General features: G+C 37.8%; 1 protein-coding gene across 1 annotated transcript in view; it reads left to right on the forward strand.

The window, feature by feature from the left end:
* LOC306852702 (voltage-dependent T-type calcium channel subunit alpha-1G-like) overlaps positions 1-23,557 on the forward strand; it is a gene marked incomplete at its 3' end in the record, with an annotated part of 234,961 nt that overhangs the window by 177,289 nt on the left and 34,115 nt on the right. The window contains exons 24-28 of the mRNA XM_079389755.1: positions 18,273-18,399; positions 19,331-19,456; positions 19,660-19,749; positions 21,169-21,361; positions 22,750-22,797. Coding sequence (XP_079245881.1) covers positions 18,273-18,399; positions 19,331-19,456; positions 19,660-19,749; positions 21,169-21,361; positions 22,750-22,797 — 584 coding nt within the window. The remainder of the gene's footprint in view (positions 1-18,272; positions 18,400-19,330; positions 19,457-19,659; positions 19,750-21,168; positions 21,362-22,749; positions 22,798-23,557) is intronic.

Here is a 23,557-nt window from a genome sequence, read left to right on the forward strand (position 1 = left end):
TCCACTAGTGGCATAGTTGCATAAGGTGAATTAACCTTTAAACAGTCTGTGTGATAAGGTCCTATTATAACTAATGACAGTTGCTTCGGTTGACTGTCAGAAAATGTAGAGCACCCGGAGAGAAAAAAACGCCCTGTAAATTAAACATGAAGCGGTCTGTGTTTTCACCTCGAGCTCCTCTGCGTGAACATTTTAAAGATTCTCACTCAGAGTTTCTTCCACTGCCAGAACAATCTGCTTCAGAGAACTTTACTGTGTGTGTCTGCCTCTGCACCGCTGAACACCTTTTGAAAGTTCTACTTCTTGATCCTTCCCTCGACAGACTTTATATTAATGCACCTCTGTGTGAAGTCCAAGTTGAAATCAAAAGAAAGACAAAGACAGCTGTAAAAAGTCTCCACAGCGTGGGCTCGGCTACTCCGGCAAAAGTGAACTCAGGGAAGGGTGGGTAATCCAGACCACGTGTGTATCTGGACCACTCTGTGCAGTGAGCTTAAAGGGACAGGTCACCCCAAAATTAAAAATTTCTGCTATTGTCTGCTCACCCTCATGCATAACTTTCTTCTTTTATTTTAGCAAGGATCCTGATCTGCTCTTTTCCATACATTCAAAGTGAATACTATCATGGCTGGCAAGCAAGACAATTTTTAATCTTTGAATACATTTAATCTAAATTATTATTTTAAATTATTTAAATAATTGTTATTATTAATAGTCCATGTCCAATGTATTCACATATATATATTTCCAAATAAACTTTATATACATTTTATTAGTTTTTTTTTGTTTTGTTTTGTGGAAAAAAAAATCTTATGCTGACCAAGGCTGCATTTATTTGATCAAAATACCACCAAAAGTGTAATACTGTGAAATAATATGGCAATTTAAAGCAACAGTTTTATGTTTAAATATTTTTAAATGGAATTTATTGTTGAGATGGAAAATAATTTCTTATGTTGAAATCTGCTTAAGATTTTTTTTTATTTGGAAGCTCTTTTTTGCATTATTATATTATATTTAGTGTTGTCAAATGATTAATCATTTGACAGCACTAAATATATTATATTATATTATATTATTATTAATTCGTTTTTTAATTCTTTGAATAGAAGGTTCAAAAGAACAGCCTTATTTTAAATATTTTTTATTTATTTATTGTTAGGGCTTTTTACAAGGGCTTTGATATAACAAAATGGCGCCGCTGTGTTCGGACGCCGTCCAGGCGTGCCTCTTCAGCGTGGCCTCTGGAGATTCTTCGGAATGCAGAGATGAACAATAACCCCCCGAGGCGACGGATCAAGAAACACTGCGGGAAACGCGCTGGGATTCGAGATAGACTCAGGAAAAGGGCTCACAGTCCTCCTCTTCCGAGCATTCTGCTCGCAAATGTCCAATCCTTGGAGAATAAGATGGACGATCTTAGAGCCAGGATTAGTTTCCAACGGGACATTAGGGACTGTAATATCCTTTGTTTGTCCGAAACGTGGCTTTCATCCTTGGTCCTGGACACTGCTGTAATGCCAAGTGATAACTTCTCTGTTTTTCGGATGGACAGAACAGCAGAGGCCGGTAAATCCAGGGGTGGAGGAGTGTGTTTCATGATCAACAAGAAATGGTGTGATCCCAGGAATATCTCCATTCTGTCGTGTTCCTGCTTGCCTCATCTGGAACATCTTTCCATTATTTGCCGCCCATTTTATCTGCCCCGGGAGTTTTCATCGATCATTGTTACTGCCGTGTACATTCCACCACAGGCAGACACCGGCTTGGCTTTGTCTAAGCTTCACGATGTGCTCAGCGGCTACATTAACAAACATCCTGACGCTGCCTTTATCATCGCGGGAGACTTTAACAAAGCCAACCTCAGACAGGTCATGCCGAACTTTTATCAACATGTATCCTGTCCAACTAGAGGACCAAATACACTGGATCATTGCTACACTCAGTTAAAAAATGCCTACAAAGCCCGCTCACTACCGGCTTTTGGTAAATCGGACCATGCCGCCATTTTCCTCACACCGGAATATAAACTCAGGCTGCGTCCGAAATCGCATACTTCCCTACTATATAGTATGCGAAAAACAGTATGCGAGGCGAGTAGTATGTCCGAATTCATAATATTCGAAAAACAGTAGGCGAGAATTACCCGGGTGACCTACTACTTCCGCCCGAATTCTGTAGTAGGCATATGATGGACACTTTACTATCCCATGCGGCCACGGGAGAGGAGGCGTCATATTCGAAAAATGGCGGAAAGCGGCGACGCGGCTGTTTTCAAGTGCAACCTCAAGGGAAAACGTTCATTGTGGTTAAATTGCACTTGTTTAAAATAATCAAAGTAAACGGCTGACTTATTAAAGTTTAAACGTTGTAAATCGATGAGATGACTTCATGAACATGGCAGATGTAGTACGTCCGAATTCTATTCATACTACCCTCATTCATACTATATAGAACGTACTTTTTTAACGGTTGAGAAGTACGTTTGAATTCAAATGTAGTACCTACACAAGTAGTATGCGATTTCGGACGCAGCCAAAGGCTCGTTCAGGACCCCCCGGTGCAGAGAGTAGTGACACGCTGGTCCTCCCACTCAGAGGCTATGTTGCAGGCGGCTCTTGATGACGTTCCGGGCAAGCTCTTCTGATGTCAGCGAGTTCACGGATGTAGCATTAAGCTTTGTAAACACGCTAACCGAGCAAGCTACAGAAACAATAACGATAAGGACATTCTCCAACCAGAAACCGTGGGTGGACAGAACAATTCGTGCTGCGGTTAACACACGCACTGCCGCTTACAATGAGGCTCTTCTGACCGGAAATATGAGCGAGTAAAAAGCATCGTGCTATGCTCTACGACGTGCAGTAAGAGCCGCCAAACACAGATACAGAGAGAGAAAGTCTCATTTCCAGCTCAATGACTCTCGACGGATGTGGCAGGGACTGAGGACCATCTGTGCCTTTGGAAACAAATCCTCCGCGGAGGTGAGAGCAGATCCTTTGCTGGCCGACGAGTTAAACATCATCTACGGCCGCTTCAATTGCAACGTGCCGTCTCTGCCGTCCAGCGCAGCAGGCAGAGCAACGATAATCCTGTAATCACAGTGTCGGAGGATGAGGTTCGGAGGGCGCTAAAGAAAGTGAACGTCAGGAAAGCAGCCGGACCTGATGGGATAACCGGCTGTGTTCTGAGGTCCTGTGCCAATCAGCTCGCTGGTTTGTTCACTTCCATCTTTAATGAGTCCCTTGCTACCTCCGTGGTTCCCACCTCTTTCAAAAAATCCATCATTATCCCTGTGCCTAAGAACAATAAACCCTCTTGCCTGAATGACTATCGCCCAGTTGCCCTCACATCTATAGTCATGAAGGTTTTTGAGAGACTTATAAAGAGCCACATTTGCTCCTCCATACCTGATACTTCGGACCCTCTTCAGTTTGCCTATCGCCCAAATAGATCCACTGACGATGCCATCTCTCACGTCCTCCACTCTTCCCTCACACACTTGGACAGCAACAATGGGAATTATGTAAGGCTGCTATTCATTGACTATAGCTCAGCTTTCAATACTATAGTCCCCATCAAGCTGGCTTCTAAACTCACAGACCTCGGCCTAAACTCCTCACTCTGTGACTGGATTCAAGACTTCCTCACCGGCAGACCTCAAGTGGTGAAAGTTGGCCAGTTCACCTCAAACTCCATCACTCTGAACGTAGGAGCCCCACAGGGCTGTGTCCTGAGTCCCCTGCTCTACTCTCTCTACACGCATGACTGTGTGTCCTCTCACAGCTCCACATCTATTATCAAATTCGCTGATGATACTGTGGTTCTGGGTATCTCCAACAATGATGAGACCGCATACTTGGATGAGGTAGAGAGACCCACATCATGGTGTCAGGACAACTGTCTCTCTCTGAATGTGAGCAAAACTAAAGAGCTGATCATGGACTTTAGGAAGAGACAGCAGCAGCCCTACACTCCTCTTATGATCAGTGGGACCCCTGTGGAGAGGGTGAGTAGCTTCAAGTACCTCGGTGTAAACATCTCCGAGAACCTGACTTGGACTACACACATCCAAACACAGGTTAAGCCAGGCAAAGACCGTACCATCTGCGACAGCTGAGGAAATTCAGGGTCTCACCAGCAATCCTGAAAACTTTCTATTCAGGGACCACAGAAAGTGTATTGACTCAGTATATCTCAGTGTGGTATGGAGACAGCTACAATCAGGACTGCAAAGCACTACAGAGAGTTGTGCGTTTAGCTGAGCACATCTCAGGGTCTGCTCTCCCCTCTCTGCAGGACATCTACCTCAAACGGTGCAAAAATAGAGCTGTCAAAATCATCAAGGACTCTAATCACTCTGGTAACCGTCTATTCACTTTGCTTCCATCTGGTAAGCGCTTCCGTAGCCTGATGGCAAAAACTGAGAGACTTAGGAGGAGCTTCTTCCCCCAGGCCATCGGGCTCCTAAACTCTAACTCTGTGTCATAACATCACTTGACTCCATGTAAATATCACTATATCAATAAGCTATTCATAATTGTTCTCTACCTCATATTGCTGCTATTTAAATAGCCTGTGCAACATTTTTGCACATTCTTTTGCACATTCCTCTTTATTACTATTTAAGTCAACAACATACTGACCTGCACATTTATATTTATATTTATATTTTTTATCTTTTATTTCATTCTTTTATTTTTTCTACTTTTCTTTTTCTTAATATTTGTATTCTATATAATTGCACTGTCCTTGGAGCGGACCTGACCTACATTTCACTGCTGGTTATACTCTGTATAATTGTGTATGTGACAAATAAAAAATCTTGAATCTTTATGCTTTAATGGAGCTTTTTGAAGTTTTACAGCCTCTGTTCCCCATCCATTTTCATTATATGGACAAGAGCAGCGTAAACATTCTTCAAAACGTCTCATTTTGTTATACAGATTTGGAATGACGAGCGCAAGCAAATGATAACAGAATTTAAATTTAATTTGAGAGGGGTTTATACTCTAAGCCCATTAATTCATTTGGAAATCTGTGTTGGATGGTTAAAGTCCATACTGTGTACTCCTTATCAAGTATTAATGGCATTGTTACAGAGATGTGTCTCTTTCCATCTTAAGACAGGTTGATTTATGTGCTGTGTTAAGGGGGGATGTGCACTCTGTAAATTCATCAACTCTTTGACCCTCAGGTTAAACCCCTCCAATGTATGTTGCACTGCAAGTCACCCTCGCGGATCTAAATTAATCTCAAAAGCGAATAAAGAACCATCCATCCTCTACTGTCTGCCTGAGCCCCAGAGGAACAGACCCTCCCTTAAACACCTGGCGCCAGCATCTATCTACTCATATCACTCCATTCAGTCTCCTGCTTGACCTCTTCGTAATGCAAATAACCTGACAAAATGTGCCGCTTTTTATTATTGTTTGTGCTCATTAATTCTCACGCTAATTACAGTTCCGCTTCTTTCACAGTGCCTGACTTGAAGCAATTTAGTTTTTCTACATTGTCCATTTGCTGCAATTAACAGGGTCGAAGGATTGCAGCAAAAGACGATAAAGACAGATTGGCTCTTTCGGATTTAATCTGGAACTGATTAATTTCATTTATGTAGCATCTCTGCAGATGTCCTGTTATATTTTATTGTTTTTAGATAATTGCTTGTGTAATTGTGAAGTCTTAATTTTACTGGATTATGTGAAGGTGCTAGGATGGAGAGAGAATATGTTCAGTCATTATTTCTTCACTGGTGCATTAAAACACCAGAATGAATAAGTAATGACTGAATTTTTGGGTGAACAATCCCTTTAATATCTCCTTTTTTGGTTTGCAGAAGAAAGTAAGCCATACAGGTATGGAACGACATGAGAGTGAGTAAATAATGAGAAAATTTGCATAACATCTGCTTTTATGCTGCAGTTTTTACTCGCGTCGTTTTTGGGGGGGGGGGGGGGGGGGGGGGGGTGTGTTTCGTCCTTTGACGGATGTCCTTAAATTGTGCTTGCTGTGTGTGAGTGTGTGTGTGTCAGGGACACACAGCTTGAATCCCCCAAACTGACGGTTCCCAGCCAAACTACAGCATCCTTTAATTACAGCCAGGATGAAAATGTGTCTCAGTGTTCTGGGAATAAGAGGCTCCTTCAGCGCTCTAGTTATTGTTCCCTTCTTAATTTATTTATTTATTAAAACCTTTCAGAACACAAAGACTGGATCGGAGCTATGAATATGGGAAATTCAGCTTTTCTGAAGGCTTACATAACACAGTAACTATAACACACGTGCCTACAAACCAGAAGAACGCATCAGCATCACATTAGAAAACTAGGACCACAATCCTGTTTTCTCACAAAAAATAAAAAATAAAAAATAAAAAATCATGGCATTTACAATAGTACCGTTATATTTTATCATACTATTGTAATCATTCAGTAGCGTGGCGTACCATGGTGTTACCATTTGATATTTTCAAAATGTCCTGTTTCTTTTTCTCCTACTGCTCTTTTAATATTATATAAATACATGTTAAATTGCACAAAATCCAATATTTACACTTTATATGTATAAGAACATAAGTTTACTGTGTTCTGGAATGTCTACTGCAATGAAAAAACATTACTGGCACAACACTTCAGACAGTAGCGCCCTCTATTGGTCAGGGGTTGAAATCTCATAGTGTGAGACCAGTATTGATAGTATTATTTATATACTGTTATAATATTTATTGATATTTTTTTTGATTTGACTTAGTTTACGTTTTTGTAGTTTTGTTTGATTTTTGTTATTTTTAATTGTTATTTTAGCTTTTCTTTTAGTTCTTCAATTTTTTTCATCTATTCTTATTTTATTTGATATTTCACTTCAAGCTTCATTTCATTTTAAGAAAAACTATTTTTAATGGCTTTAGTTTTAGTTAGTAAACAAGTAATATAATTTCACTAGACTGTCCCTCTCAAATTCAGTCAGAGCGTGGGTCTAGACATATTGATCCTTCTCATCGTTTGACATTTCCATAATTGATTTTACAGTATTACCTGAAATCCCCCAAGTGAGCTTTGATAAATACGCTTGAGCTTGTGAAAGATGCACACAGATATTCAGACAAACAAAAGACACAGCAGCCTGTTATCTGCACTCCCTGTTGGCAGACTCCTTTCTCAAGCAGTCACTTTGACTAAACCTGATTACTCTCTTTAAACGTGGCCTTTTCTTCATCCTCATCCTCAGATACAATCACAGCACACTTCTTAAGAAGATCAAAGCCAAGGATCAAATCAGGTTTTTGCCACTTTAGCTCAGTTCTGTGGTGAGGAGCCAGAAATCACTGTCACCAGATGAGGACTAATGTGCCTTTTATTCTGAAGGGAGAACATTTGTTGAAGTCTTTGTGTGTATGTGTGTGTGTGTGTGTGGTATCATAAACATCTTGCAGTATATACAATGTTTTTGCACTACGTCCGGATCCCCTGCTACTGCTTTAGGTCCTCATTGAGTCTTATTAACATCAGTTCAACACAAACAACGCCGAAGATTAAAGCCAGTTGCCTTTTACAGCTCCCTTAGCGTATAATTTTACATGTTATGTGTTGTTCTTACAGACAAACAGTTGGTCTTGAATCTGTCTGCACTACTTTTTAATTGTTGGTCTTGCATTATATGGATATCTTTGACCATTTAAGCACCTTTCATTGGTGCAACTTTCATGAGTGCAACATTTTTAAGACAGCATGTTAACTTTTAAAGAAGCCAAACTTTTAAAAGCACATGCTTTCTGTCCCCTTTTAGTTGTTTTTAACAAAATAACACACCCTGGCCTCTAAAACAGCTGAATTATTGTTACAGCTGTGTGTTTGTATTACATATGTTATTGTGTGTGCCTTTGTGAGCAGGTGCCTTTGTCACTGTTGGTGCCACCCTCTGCAGAGGTTGACAGGTGTGGTTTTGTGCCGGAATGTCGTGCCGTTAATAATTAGGCTTCATCTTTATTCCGGTGGTTTAATTAAAACTCTCCTTTCTTTGCAGCACAGAAAGTTTCCCTACAGCATTGCATTGCGGTTGTTTAGCATAATGGCAAGGGCATGAAATGTTTGCTGGTAATTGCCATGCTCATCCGTAGAGGAGGTAGTGATTGCAGCAATGATGAAATGCCAAAAGTAGAGAAAGCTGATAATGTCAGGTCAGTGAAAGCATGGGAAACATTTTTCCACTCACAGACTCTGGCCAGGCAAGGACTGAGGAGTTTAAGGACACTTTCTGAATTTACAACTATGCAGCTCATCATTCAAATGCGCATAGTTAGGATAGTAAAATAAATTGGCTTATCAAGTTTTAAAAGAAAGGAGAAAGCGTTTCCCATCTATTTTATTATTAGTCAAAGATAGTATGTCTAATTCAAATTTTTTTCTGTTGCAAATATCTGTTGCAAAGCTATATAGAAAAACTTTGTGATGAAGCCAATTGACATTTAATTCTCTGCATTGATAAATATTAGTGTTGTCAACCAATGTTAGATGCTTTATTTTGTGTGTGTATGTATATATAGTGGAGGGCACTGTGTGTGTGTGTGTGTATATATATATATATATATATATATATACAGTGCCCTCCAAAAGTATTGGAACAGTAAAGACAAAATTGCTCTGTTGGCTGTGGAGTCAAGACATTTACAAATATGATTAAAAGATGAATATGAGACAAAACTACAGAATGTCACATTTTATTATTGGGCAATTCAACTCAGAGATGTTTTACCAGCTAAGATCATCAGCACTTTTAGAGTTTCATCCCTCTATCTGATGTGAGCATAAGTATTGGAACAGTTGCCTCACAGGTCTTTCTAAGTGATCATCTGTGTCCTGTTGCATTAATTCTTCAGATATTAAAAGCAGGGAATGTGTTGTATCAGATATATCCATTTCTTCTGCATTCTGAATCTTGCATTCGATGATAACGCACACAAACCAGGATGAAGATGAGGGAGCTGACTTTGAGAGAATAGCAAGCAGTTTGGCTGCTAAAAGAAAAGAGGAAGTCAAATATAGCTGCGAGCAGCGATGACGGGCCCAAGCCGTCAGCATACGCCACCCCGGTGGCATCGATAAAACGGTGCCCAGCGAGCACAAGCATTACAGTAACCCTCTGGCAGTTTGGTTTTAAGGGATACGGCAATTAAAGGGTTAATCCAAACCATCAACTCTGTGAAACACACACACACACAGAACAACATATAAAACTTTAAATTCTGTGAAAATATATTTTTCATTGGTAGTTGATGTTAGTTAATGCATTTACTAATGCTAACAAATGAGAAATTATTATAGTTACCAAAGGTTTTAATGATTTATTTTTCCATTAACTAACATGAATATTTTTTTCTAACACAAATGAATAAAGTAAAAAATATATTGTTAATATTTAATGTTATTTGTGAATTAACCAATGTTAAAAAACAACATTATTTAACTGTTGTTAATTTACATCATTAATAAATATATACCATTTAATGTTGATCAAAATCAATTCCAAAATGTGTTAATATATTATTACATTTTAAAGTTTTATCTTTTGAACATGACTATTTTTCTAATATTAAAAATATTTTGTTCATTGTTAGTTCGTTGTAAGTTCATACTATCAATGAAGAATTAACATGCTGTAAAATATATATTTTTCATTGTTAGTTCATGTTAATTAATGCATTCCCTACTGTTAACAAATGAGACTTAATTATAAAGTGTTATCAAAACCTTTAATGCTTTATAAGCATTTTTTAAGGATTTTATTGAGAAGTTTAAACAGACCCTCTCTCTCTCTCTCTCTCCCCCTCCACACTCACTGAACTCACACAGTCAGTCACTCACCCAGTCACCCACCGCACACATTAGAAGCAGTGACAGGAGAACTCTGATAAGTTTTAAATTTTCTCCTCTCCATAGTGTATTGTAAATTCATGAAATTAATCACATATCCTCAGACTGTATTGTTCTGTGTATGTAATTTTTTATGAAGTGTTTGGAAGCTGCTCTTAAAAGATAAAAAAAAAAAGTTCTCTTTTTTCTGTAACTTTAATAAATTGCCATTAAATCATCGTTCAAGATATCCTAAATCCGTCCACAATTTAGCATCTTCAGTATTTTGGCATCATGAGAAAAAATGTTTGGTGTGATTTCTGTGTTTCTGCTTGAAGGAGTATGAATTTGTTTACAGCCTGTTTAAAAAAAACCCACATTAAAATAAATATAGCCGACTTCCTGTTGGTCGTAGCTAATGACTGTAAATTAGAAAGTTGTCCGGATTAATAAGAACAATTTATGTACCGAGTTTGGTGTCTGTAGCTATCATTATATATATATATATATAAACATTAATAATTATATACCATTTAATGTTGTTCAATATTAATTCCAAAATGTGTTAATATATTATTAAATTTTAAAGTTTATCTTTTGAACATGACTATTTTTCTAACATTAAAAAGATTAATAAATGCTTTAAAAAAAAATTGTTCTTTGTTAGTTCATACTATCCTGGAAGAATTAACATGCTGTAAAAATATATTTTTCATTGTTAGTTCACGTTAATTAATGCATTTCCTAATGTTAAGAAATGAGACCTTATTATAAAGTGTTATCAAAACCTTTAATGCTTTATAAGCATTTTTTAAGGATTTTATTGAGAAGTTTAAACAGACCCTCTCTCTCTCTCTCTTTCTCTCCCCCTCCCCCTCCACACTCACTAAACTCACACAGTCAGTCACCCACCCAGTCACCCACCGCACACATTAGAAGCACAGAGACAGGAGAACTCTGATAAGTTTGAAAATTTTCTTTTCGCCATAGTGTATTGTAAATTCATGAAATAATCACATATCCTCAGACTGTCTTGTTCTGTGTATGTAATTTTTTATGAAGTGTTTGGAAGCTGCTCTTAAAAGATAAAAAAAAAAAGTGTTCTTTTTTACTGTAACTTTAATAAATTGCCATTAAATCATCGTTCAAGATATCCTAAATCCGTCCGCAATTTAGCATCATCAGTATTTTGGCATCATGACAAAAAATGTTTGGTGTGATTTCCGTGTTTCTGATTGGAGGAGTATGAATTTGTTTACAGCCCGTTTAAAAAAAAAAAACACACATTAAAATAAATATAGCCGACTTCCTGTTGGTCGTAGCTAATGACTGTAAATTAGAAAGTTGTCCGGATTAATAAGAACAATTTATATACCGAGTTTGGTGTCTGTAGCTATCATATATATATATATATATATATATATATACAAATTAATAATTATATACCATTTAATGTTGATCAATATTAATTCCAAAATGTGTTAATATATTATTAAATTTTAAAGTTTATCTTTTGAACATGACTATTTTTCTAACATTAAAAAGATTAATAAATGCTTTAAAAAAAATTGCTCTTTGTTATTTCATACTATCATGGAAGAATTAACATGCTGTAAAAATATATTTTTCATTGTTAGTTCACGTTAATTAATGCATTTCCTAATGTTAAGAAATGAGACCTTATTATAAAGTGTTATCAAAATCTTTAATGATTTATAAGCATTTTTTTAAGATTTTAAAAAACAGACCCTCTCTCTCTTTCTCTCTCTCACCCACTGCCTCAATCCACACTCAATCCACACAGTCACTCACACAGTCACTCACAGCCCACCCCCACCCCTCACTCAGCAGCAGTGACAGGGAGCTCTCACTCAGAGGCAGGCTGGCAGGGAGCTCTCACTCAAAAGCAGCTCTGATAGTTTTTAAATTTTCTCCTCCGCATAGTGTATTGTAAATTCATGAAATTAATCCCATAACCTCAGACTGTATTGTCCTGTGTATGTAATTTTTTATGAAGTGTTTGGAAGCTGCTCTTAAAAGATAAAAAAAAAAATGTTTTTTCTTGTTTACTGTAACTTTAATAAATTTCCATTAAATCATCGTTCAAGATATCCTAAATCCGTCCGCAATTTAGCATCATCAGTATTTTGGCATCATGAGAAAAAATGTTTGGTGTGATTTCCGTGTTTCTGTTTGGAGGAGTATGAATTTGTTTACAGCCCGTTTAAAAAAAAAACCCACATTAAAATAAATATAGCCGACTTCCTGTTGGTCGTAGCTAATGACTGTAAATTAGAAAGTTGTCCGGATTAATAAGAACAATTTATGTACCGAGTTTGGTGTCTGTAGCTAAAACTAACCCCCCCATTTTTGACAAAAGGTGGCGCTATAGAGTGTCTCTTCCACGCCCGTTTATGAGCTTTTTCCAGTTTCTAACTATCATTAAAATGGATATGTGTGTTGAGTTTCATGACATTCTAAACATGTTATCTGCCTCAAAATCACCAGAAACGAATTTTCAACTTTGACACGTTGCCATGGCAACACAATTTTAGATATCAATATTCCCTTCACAGTTTTACATCGGCCGTGTTTTGACATTATTCTGGTGAAGTTTGAAGCAAATCGAGTAAAAATAAGATGCTGAATTCAAAGCATTTTGAAAACGACACACTTCCTGCAGCCAGTTGGTGGCGCTATAACTTTCAGTCATAATAGTCACATCTATCCGATCGGCATCATACAACGAACAAATCTCTGAAGTTTGATCTACATCATACAATGTATGTGGACGTTATTAGGCATTTCCTGGGTCTCATTTTTCGCCATAACTTCATCGCCTCGCCATGGGCAAACCGTTCGACATATCAAAAATATCTTCGCAATTTAGCGTCCCCAATGTCTTGAGATCATGTTCACCGAGTTTGGTGGCAATCGTATGGAAATCCTCAGAGGAGTATATCAAATTCCAGAGCATGTGCTTTTTAAACAGCCCTGAATAGCCGACTTCCTGTTGGGCGGAGCCTAAGACATGCTGCACGGAAGTTGTTCGGCTCAATGAGTTCTATATGTGTACCGAGTTTCATATGAATACGTGCAAGTATGTGTGAGCTATACATCAAGTTTTCTGACAATTTTCCAGGGGGCGCCGTAGAGCCCCTGTGCCACGCCCGGGTCCCAGCCTCAGCGGCGTCCTAATGGCCGCAGGTTCCAATGTGCGTGCCAATTTTCAAGAGTTTTCGGGCACGTTAAGGCCCCCAAAAGTGCCCGGATGATTGAAATAAAAAAAAAAAAAAAAAAAAAAAAAAAAAAAAAATATAGCTGCGAGCAGCGATGACGGGCCCAAGCCGTCAGCATACGCCACCCCGGTGACATCGATAAAACGGTGCCCAGCGAGCACAAGCATCACAGTAACCCTCTGGCAGTTTGGTTTTAAGGGATACGGCAATTAAAGGGTTAATCCAAACCATCAACTCAGTGAAACACACACACACACAGAACAACATATAAAACTTTAAATTCTGTGAAAATATATTTTTCATTGGTAGTTGATGTTAGTTAATGCATTTACTAATGCTAACAAATGAGAAATTATTATAGTTACCAAAGGTTTTAATGATTTATTTTTCCATTAACTAACATGAATAATTTTTTCTAACACAAATGAATAAAGTAAAAAATATATTGTTAATATTTAATGTTATTTGTGCATTAACCAATGTTAAAAAACAACATTATTTAACTGTTGTTAGTTAACATCATTAATAAATATATACCATTTAATGTTGATCAAAATCAATTCCAAAATGTGTTAATATATTATTACATTTTAAAGTTTTATCTTTTGAACATGACTATTTTTCTAATATTAAAAATATTTTGTTCATTGTTAGTTCATTGTAAGTTCATACTATCAATGAAGAATTAACATGCTGTAAAAAATATATTTTTCATTGTTAGTTCATGTTAATTAATGCATTCCCTACTGTTAACAAATGAGACTTAATTATAAAGTGTTATCAAAATCTTTAATGATTTATAAGCATTTTTTAAAGATTTTAAAAAACAGACCCTCTCTCTCTTTCTCTCTCTCACCCACTGCCTCAATCCACACAGTCACTCACACAGTCACTCACACCCCACCCCCACCCCTCACTCAGCTGCAGGCTGACAGGACCTCTCACTCAGAGGCAGGCTGGCAGGGAGCTCTAACTCAAAAGCAGCTCTGATAGTTTTTTAATTTTCTCCTCTGCATAGTGTATTGTAAATTCATGAAATTAATCACATATCCTCAGACTGTATTGTTCTGTGTATGTAATTTTTTATGAAGTGTTTGGAAGCTGCTCTTAAAAGATAAAAAAAAAAAAAATTATCTTTTTTACTGTAACTTTAATAAATTGCCATTAAATCATCGTTCAAGATATCCTAAATCCGTCCGCAATTTAGCATCTTCAGTATTTTGGCATCATGATAAAAAATGTTTGGTGTGATTTCCGTGTTTCTGCTTGGAGGAGTATTAATTTGTTTACAGCCCGTTTTAAAAAAAAACCCACATTAAAATAAATATAGCCGACTTCCTGTTGGTCGTAGCTAATGACTGTGAATTAGAAAGTTGTCCGGATTAATTAGAACAATTTATGTACCGAGTTTGGGGTCTGTAGCTAAAACTAACCCCCTCATTTTTGACAAAAGGTGGCGCTATAGAGTGCCTCTTCCACGCCCGTTTATGAGCTTTTTCCAGTGTCTAACTATCATTAATACTCATATGTGTGTTGAGTTTCATGACATTCTAAACATGTTATCTGCCTCAAAATCACCAGAAACGAATTTTCAACTTTGACACGTTGCCATGGCAACATAATTTTAGATATCAATATTCCCTTCACAGTTTTACATCGGCCGTGTTTTGACATTATTCTGGTGAAGTTTGAAGCAAATCGAGTAAAAATAAGATGCTGAATTCAAAGCATTTTGAAAACGACACACTTCCTGCAGCCAGTTGGTGGCGCTATAACTTTCAGTCATAATAGTCACATCTATCCGATCGGCATCATACAACGAACAAATCACTGAAGTTTGATCTACATCATACAATGTATGTGGACGTTATTAGGCATTTCCTGGGTCTCATTTTTCGCCATAACTTCATCGCCTCGCCACGGGCAAACCGTTCGACATATCAAAAATATCTTCGCAATTTAGCGTCCCCAATGTCTTGAGATCATGTTCACCTAGTTTGGTGGCAATCGTATGGAAATCCTCAGAGGAGTATATCAAATTCCAGAGCATGCGCTTTTTAAACAGCCCTGAATAGCCGACTTCCTGTTGGGCGGAGCCTAAGACATGCAGCGTGAAAGTTGTTCAGCTCAATGAGTTCTATATGTGTACCGAGTTTCATATGAATACGTGCAAGTATGTGTGAGCTATACATCAAGTTTTCTGACAATTTTCCAGGGGGCGCCGTAGAGCCCCTGTGCCACGCCCGGGTCCCAGCCTCAGCGGCGTCCTAATGGCCGCAGGTTCCAATGTGCGTGCCGATTTTCGAGAGTTTTCGGGCACGTTAAGGCCCCCAAAAGTGCCCGGATGATTGAAAAAAAAAATAAAAAAAAAAAAAAAATAAATAATAATCCTTAGAAGAACAATAGGGCCCTGCGCCTTACTGGCTTGGGCCCTAAAAATAATAATCCTTAGAAGAACAATAGGGCCCTGCGCCTTACTGGCTTGGGCCCTAATTATAGCTATAGCAAAAACAAAGGGTATGGAGAAATCAAGAGTTTGGAAACCACCAGCGACACCAGCAACGACCTGATCGACTGAGAAAACAACAGTAGTTGATGACAGACAAATCATAAAAGCTGTGAAAATGAACCACTAAAACACGTGTCTGTAAAATCAGCAACAACTTCCAGAAAACCGGGGGGGATGCTCTGACAATCTACTTTCCTCAGGAGACTTTGACACAGAATTACAGATGCTACACAACAAGATGCAAACCTCTGACCAGCACCAAAAATAGAAAGGCAAGATTAGAGTTTGCAAAAAAGCACAAAGGTGAGCCAGAAGAGTTTTGGACCGATGAGACAAAGATGAACCTTTATCTAAGTGATGGGAAAGCAAAAATGTGGAGAAAAAAAGGGAACTGCAAATGATCCCAAGCATACAGCCTCATCTGTAAAGCATGGTGGAGGTGGTGTCATGGCATGGGCATGCATGGCTGTCTCTGGAACAGGCCCTCTCAACTTTACTGATGTCTTAATGTATGATGACAGTAGCAGAATGAATTTGGAATGGTACAAAACCATCTTGCCTACCAATATTCAAGAAAATGCCACCAGATTCATTGGGAAGTGCTTCATATTGCATCAGGACAATGACCCAAAGCACCCTGCCAGTTCAGTCAAGGAATTTAGAAGGGCAAAGAAATGGAAAGTCTTAGATTGACAAAGTCAATCTCCAGATTTAAATCCGATTGAACATGAATTTCACCAGCTGAAGAGGAGAGTAAAGGCAGAAACTCCCCAAAACAAGCAACAATTGGAATTGGCTGCATTAAAGGCTGGGAAAAGTATTTCAAAGGATGAGACCAAGAGTCTGGTGATGTCTATGGGTCACAGACTCACTGCTGTGATTGTGCGCAAGGGATCTGCAACTAAATAATAGCTTGTAATCTTTTATATCTGCCTTATGTTCAACTGTGCCAATACTTATGCTCACATCAACAACGTGCAGAATACGGCAGCTAAACTCTAAAACTTCACAGCGTTTTATTATAATAGTGTTCTCATTATAATGTTATGTATATGACAGGCCCAGTTATAGTTATTAATATTCTGCATTGTTTTTTGTCCTGATCGCGCTGCGCTCGCTGAAGATAAATCACCGTAGTCCCAATGAAGCGCTTTACTACAGGGCAACTCAACCAAATGCATCATATACGAGATAAATAATATATACACAATATATAAACCGATTTCAAAACATTTCAGCTGGTTTATATATACACAATATATAAACCAGCTGAAATGTTTTGAAATCGGTAAGTTGTACCCTACCTGATCGAAAAAATCCAGTCTTTCACTCTGCCTGTGTCAATTTGAGTCTTGATAAAGATTTAAATACCTGCCGCCAAGATGCTCCTCTGTTGGTCCCAGATTATGGAAAGTGAAATTTAAATCTATTGGGGTGGCTGGATTTATTCATGCATGTTAAAATATTTATTTAAAGCTTATTTCTTATCAGATTTTTATTTACAGCATTATTTTAATAGGCAGTATATTAACTTATTGGGAGAAAAATGGTAGTTTTATGTGAAACCAAAGATTTGAGCACCCCCATATTTGTATATGTGTATATATGTATGTATATATATTAGGGCTGTTAACGCGGTAACGCATGTGATTAATCTAAAAATGTTAACGCGTTAATATTTTTTTAATGCAAATTAATCGTTTGATAAGGTTTGACCCCAACTTTTTGCCGTCATCGCAGCGCGGAAGGAAATCATTGCCTGCATCCCAATGTGCACACTATCCATCCTAAATTCTATGTGATATGAGTCATTTTCAATACTATTTAGGGCAGATAGGGTGTATAGTATGCACATTGGGACGCAGGGATTGTGTGATGTACAATGCACCTGCAGAACAGGTCCAATTCTTCTTCATAATGCATTTTATCATAATACTTCATGTAAGGTCGCAAGAAAATGTTTTGTTGTATTTATTTAGAAATACTTTTGATAATAGTTGGGTAAATGTGTACTGGGTTTGAAGCGATGTGGTTTGGTAAACATTTTATTGCCAGTATAAAGGCTGATAATGGCTGAATTAAAACAAAAGAATAATAAGGATTATGTCTCATACCTGGCGGAGGTGTGAAAGGTTATGTTTCCTTAAACTAGTTTGTCATGCATTCCTTTATTTCAACACATTTACAGGTAAATCCTAGTATTTTAAATTTGCAATCAATCGTGATTAATCACAGTCCAGGACTGGGATTAACATGATAATTTTTTTTAATCGATTGACAGCACTAATGTATGTATGTATGTATGTATGTTATATATAAATCTTACATTTTCCTCCCTCTCTCTCTCTATATATATGTGTGTGTGTGCGTGGGTATATTTAAAAATATATAATAAATAATAAACATAATACACAGTACACATATACTGTATATATTAAGTATTTTGCGATTAATTGCGATTAATCGTTTGACAGCTCTAAAAGTATATACTTGTATAACACGATAATACTATACAAAATATGTAATATTGTAAAAATGTTTGTTTATTTTTCCTGAGAAAGTAGTTTCTGTGTTGAGTTGCCTCTTGATTTCCAAATGGAAAAGTTCCTGAAGCAAAAACCAGCTGAGAACCTCCAGGCTAGTTAAACATCTGTTCTCTTGTTGGATTTTCAGAGTGATCAGCAGAGCTCCAGGACTGAAGCTGGTTGTTGAGACACTGATGTCATCCCTCAAGCCTATCGGGAACATCGTCGTCATCTGCTGTGCCTTCTTCATTATTTTTGGCATCTTGGGAGTTCAGGTAAGTACAAAACAGCATAACCCTGCATAAATCACAAGCGTAAACCAGTTTAAAATGGTTTTCTGGTGGTAAAATGGGTCGTTTCAGAGAGGCATTGAGCACTTTTCAGCTTGGTCAGCATGGAAGGCCATCTTAAACCAGCTTAGGCTAGTTTTAGATGCATTTTTTCAGTAGGGAAGTTAGAACTGCTACCTTACAGTTGTAGTGGATATAGCCTAATACTTCTTGCTTAGATCAGACTATTAAAATGAAAGCCAGTCTTAACTTTAGGGATTAATTGTAGTAATTCCTTCTAAGAAACCATCATATATTAAGTAACATAACATTTGACAGCTGTGTGTTTAATCCACAAGATTGCCTTTAAGAATTTTAGTGAGAGAGAAAGAGGTGGTACACAGAACAAATACATGATTTTCTGTAAATTTAAAGCATACTCTTCCTGCCCACAGCTGAATAATTTGACTATGATTAAAATGCTCTGTTTTCCATACTTCCACAATTTGCATAAGTCCGTAGGGGAACGCCGATGTAATTTATCTTCCATTCTTTCAGGAAAAGATGCCTGTGCTCTTTGTGCCTGTACAGTGTGTCATGTGTAACATTGACTTTGTCCTTGTATGGTTTTCACTAAACAGTCATACTGGACTTTCAATAACCATCTTGTATGAAGTTGTAACATGTATTTATGATTAATTAATATTCAATGTGCAGTTCTGGTAATATAGACATTTTTTATATAATTGAAATTTAAACTTTGAATTTCACACCCTCTTCTGCTTCCAATATACATCCAATATGTATATATTTCTGTATATCATCTCAAGACACTTGATATCTATCGTAGTGGTTAAAATGTGTGGTATTCCAAAAAATCTCTCGCAGAGAAAATGAAGGTTCCTTGTGAGCTGATAACATCGCTTTTTCCTCACAGCTCTTCAAAGGAAAGTTCTTTGTATGTCAGGGGGAGGATACGAGGAACATCACCAACAAGTCTGATTGCCTCCAGGCTAACTACAGATGGGTCAGGCACAAGTACAACTTTGATAACCTGGGTCAGGTAAGCGTTTAACCTGACAGTTGTTACACAAACATTCGCTCTGTCTCAAGATGCTCTTTTAGACGTACCTACAAGCGACTGGTAATGCCACTTTCAATTTGAAAAGAATCCGTTACGGTCTCATCCCATTTTCAACAGTCAAATGGAGCCACTGAAGTCAAAGATTTCTTTTAACCTTTTTTATCATCTCTCACCTCCCTCAGGCCCTCATGTCACTTTTTGTTCTGGCTTCCAAAGACGGTTGGGTGGACATAATGTACGACGGACTGGATGCTGTTGGTGTTGATCAGCAGGTATTGACTGTATTAGAAAGCTCCTATTACCTGTATAACTTTTTATTATATTAATATTTATACAGATTGTCATGCTTGTGGATTCACCTTTTCTGATCTGAAACTTGGACAGTGTGGCAAAGTTGTTTAAGTGGGTCATTGTGAACTGTCACTCGTATTCTCTGATAGCCGCTAACTCTGATTGGACAACTCTATTAACTGAATCAGAGCTGAAAAATCATTGGTCAACATTCCTGTTCTGGCTTCAAAGAACTGCTTTTCCATTCATCAGTTCTTCTGTAAAGCTCCTTACTGTCCATTCAACAGATCTCTTTGAAGTGACTTATTTTACACTCTTCCTCCAAATGTCTATTTTTTTAATACAGTTTTAATTTTTGAATAATTTTGAATTAATTTGTGAGTAATAAAATATATCATGTTTTGCCTGAAAAGGAAGTCTCCATGCCTCATGTCTGGCTGTAGGCTCCTGAAATTATGCTGCTCTATTTGAAAAGAGCCCAGTCCTTGTCCTAACCATGGCATTTATGTGTTTGAATTGGAACAGATATCTCTTCTTCAAATTCATGCTGTGTGGCCTGTGCCTCACCATTGCACACAGAACACTTAATCTAGCCTAGAGGCAGGCATCTTTCGGGTGCCCAGTAGGACAGACCTTTGAACTGAAATGTTATTGATATCCCAATTCTCCATCATCATCATCTTGAACATGGCTGTAACCTACTTCTGGGGACTTGACTCAGCAACTGATATATTGGTTTTTATATAGAACATTTTTTGGGAATTATATTATATTATATTACAATTTATTAAATACATATATAAAACATAGATTTATTTTCCTTGCTCTAATAAAAATCTGTTGCTAAAATAAAATTATAGAATTATTGTTAATTTTATATAATGGTTGCTAACTTCAGAGCCAACTTGATCTACTGTGGGTTGGTTTGTGTAAAAAGAGCATTGTTTTTTTTACATATATTATATTATGTTACAATTTATTAAATACATATGTAAAACATTGCATTTTTTTTGTTTGTCATGTTGTGTTATGTTATTAATTTCTTACACAAATATATATGGCATATAGATTTTCTTCCTTGCACTTCAAAAAATCCTTTGCTAAAATAGTATATTTTTAAATCATTTATTTATATATATATATATATATATATATATATATACACGTGTATACATATACATACATACAAATATATACATACATATGTCCTGGCTGTTAACCTCTGATCCAGCAATTCATATAGTGTATGTTGGTTTGTATAAAGAACATTTATTAAAATTAAATTATAATTAAATCAAAACCGTTGCTACAAATGAGATTATAGTTATCTTAAGCATTAATGTGTGTACATTAGTGTGCACTCTGTACATTAATCCATGTTGTGTTTTTCTGTGTTGTAGCCCAGCATGAATTACAACCCATGGATGCTGCTCTATTTCATCTCCTTCTTGCTGATCGTGGCTTTCTTCGTGCTCAACATGTTCGTCGGCGTGGTGGTCGAGAACTTTCACAAGTGCCGGCGGCACCAGGAAGCCGAAGAAGCCAAACGGCGTGAGGAGAAGCGCCTTAAACGCATGGAGAAAAAAAGAAGGAGTAAGGAGAAGGAGCTAGCTGGTCGGTAGCCTTTCCACACCTTTCTGAGTCCTGCTTGATCATTTTGATTTGACCGCGTGCTAAATTAGATGCTAATTAGTGACCGGCGTATGAGGAATGAGATGCTCGGGCCCGTAATTAGCTAGGAATCCACCCCTCCCCGGCTTGCCCCCCTTTTGCCTGGGAACGTCTCTAGAGCATGTCCCATGGCTTGCATGGTGATCTGCTTATTGAAAGAGCAGGGTGTGCGGTGGACCCCTGCCCCAGGGCTCTGCCCACCCTCCTCCTCTCATGCATGTAGGGCAGTGCAGTCTGAAAAGTAAATAAAAAATCTTGTCACACTCAAATTGGTTACATCCATCAGCTGCCTGCTCCGATGCTACCCAGGATGCACGGCGTGGTATTGATGGGCTTCTCTTTTGGTTCCACTGCCTGCTATTTTCAACACAAGCCATTAGCATTAAAACAATGTCATTGAGAATCTCCATGTGGATGCCGACTCTTATTTGGACACTGGCTTGGACACTGGTCAAGCATGTTTGATCTTTACAGTGAAAAATGGGAATTTCTGTTTGTTTAAGCCCTTGAGAAATACAGATGTAAATAGGTGATCTGCAAACTATAACATTTGAGTCAGACCACAAGATCAGAGACTAAAACTCATGCAAGGCAAACAAAGCTAGTCTCATTGGTACTTGTATCATCTAATCAAAGGTTCAGTTCAAAGGTCAAATCTAGTCTTCTCTAAATGTACTGTCACACCATACTTTCTCATGAATATCTATATTTGATTTGCGCATTAGCTGATTAGTTTGTCCTTTGTTTATAGCGCTTTATCATGCCATCAGTTCTAGCTGGAGAGGAAAAGGTGCTTTATTTTACCTCGCTTCATCTTTTCTTTTTGCTACAGATCTAATTTTCCGTAGGTGTGAATGTCTGATGGGATGTGTCAGGTTTCCGGGGTGGAAATGGGATTAAACTGTGTGTCAGCTTTGCCAGGCCTGATAAATATTGAGAAACTTCTTTTTGAATGTAATATCTAAATATCCTGAGGTAACTTTGTGGACTTTTGCTATAAAAAGTTGAGCGGAAAAGTTGTGGTTCCTTTCAGGTGAACTTGTTTGTATCATTAACTGAAAAAGTGAAAAGCTCTTTGTTTACCAGACATTTCCACCCAGAAAGTATTTAAAGAACAACAATCTAGGACTAATAATGTAGGGGATAAATAGATTTAGTATTAGTGTTTTACACATAACGATAGGGTTATATTGGACTCAGAATATTTGGAACGCCCACCGGCATGTTCTCCCAGAAAATACATCCTATTTAAGCTCCTTTGACGGTTTCTTTGCTTGCCCTACCTGATTAACATGGTTTCGTTCTTCTAGATGTAATGCTGACCGGTGTCAGTTGGTCCAGTCCCGATCACACACAAGGTACAGATTGCTTACGGCATGTCTATGTGTTCACCGTGGTGGTGGTGGTGGTTTTGGGATGAGGGTGGGAATGGGACACCGGGTGGGTAGGCACCATCAGTGCCCATGTTCTCACCTCATCAGATCTGATCTGACCACACAAGAATTGTCTGTGGAAGTGTGTATATGTTTTTCCACACCTCATCACCAGCTCCAGCCAGCCCAGCCTCAAGCTCACACAGGGGATGGATAGAGAGAGAAAGGGAGAGAAAAACCACAAATGTTATTTTTAATATTCTAGTTCTTGATAAACTCACCTCAGCCTGCAGTAAATGCTCTGGCGGTATCGCAGGTCCGATCTCTCGAAGTTGCCCCCAATGTGACGCACTGTGGCTGACTGTTCGAAGGGAAGAGTATCACTGTTAATGTCTTTAGCTTTTATTGATCTGTCTGCTTCAGAGTTTTCTCATCGGTTTGGTGTTGTGGCGTAGTGATTCACTTCGTTTTGTGATGTTGCCCCATAACACTGTTTTCAAAGTTACTGACATGCTAAACACAACACCACAACACACCTTGCTGTTGTTCAGAGGCTGCATGACGTGTTAATACTCATTTGTGACTTACGTGAGTGAAATGTTTGTATGGCACACTTGTTCCACTTTGACTTAAGAAAATGTTGCTATAATGGGCTGCTTAACGTGATTTTATTTGATACAGTGATTTGAGTACAGCTGGCTTGTTTTGGAAGATTCGTTTCGGTACTTCTGTAATATTGGAATGT

The sequence above is a fragment of the Barbus barbus genome (genome assembly GCF_936440315.1).
Source record: "Barbus barbus genome assembly, chromosome: 32".
In the NCBI taxonomy this organism is placed as follows: Eukaryota; Metazoa; Chordata; class Actinopteri; order Cypriniformes; family Cyprinidae; genus Barbus; species Barbus barbus.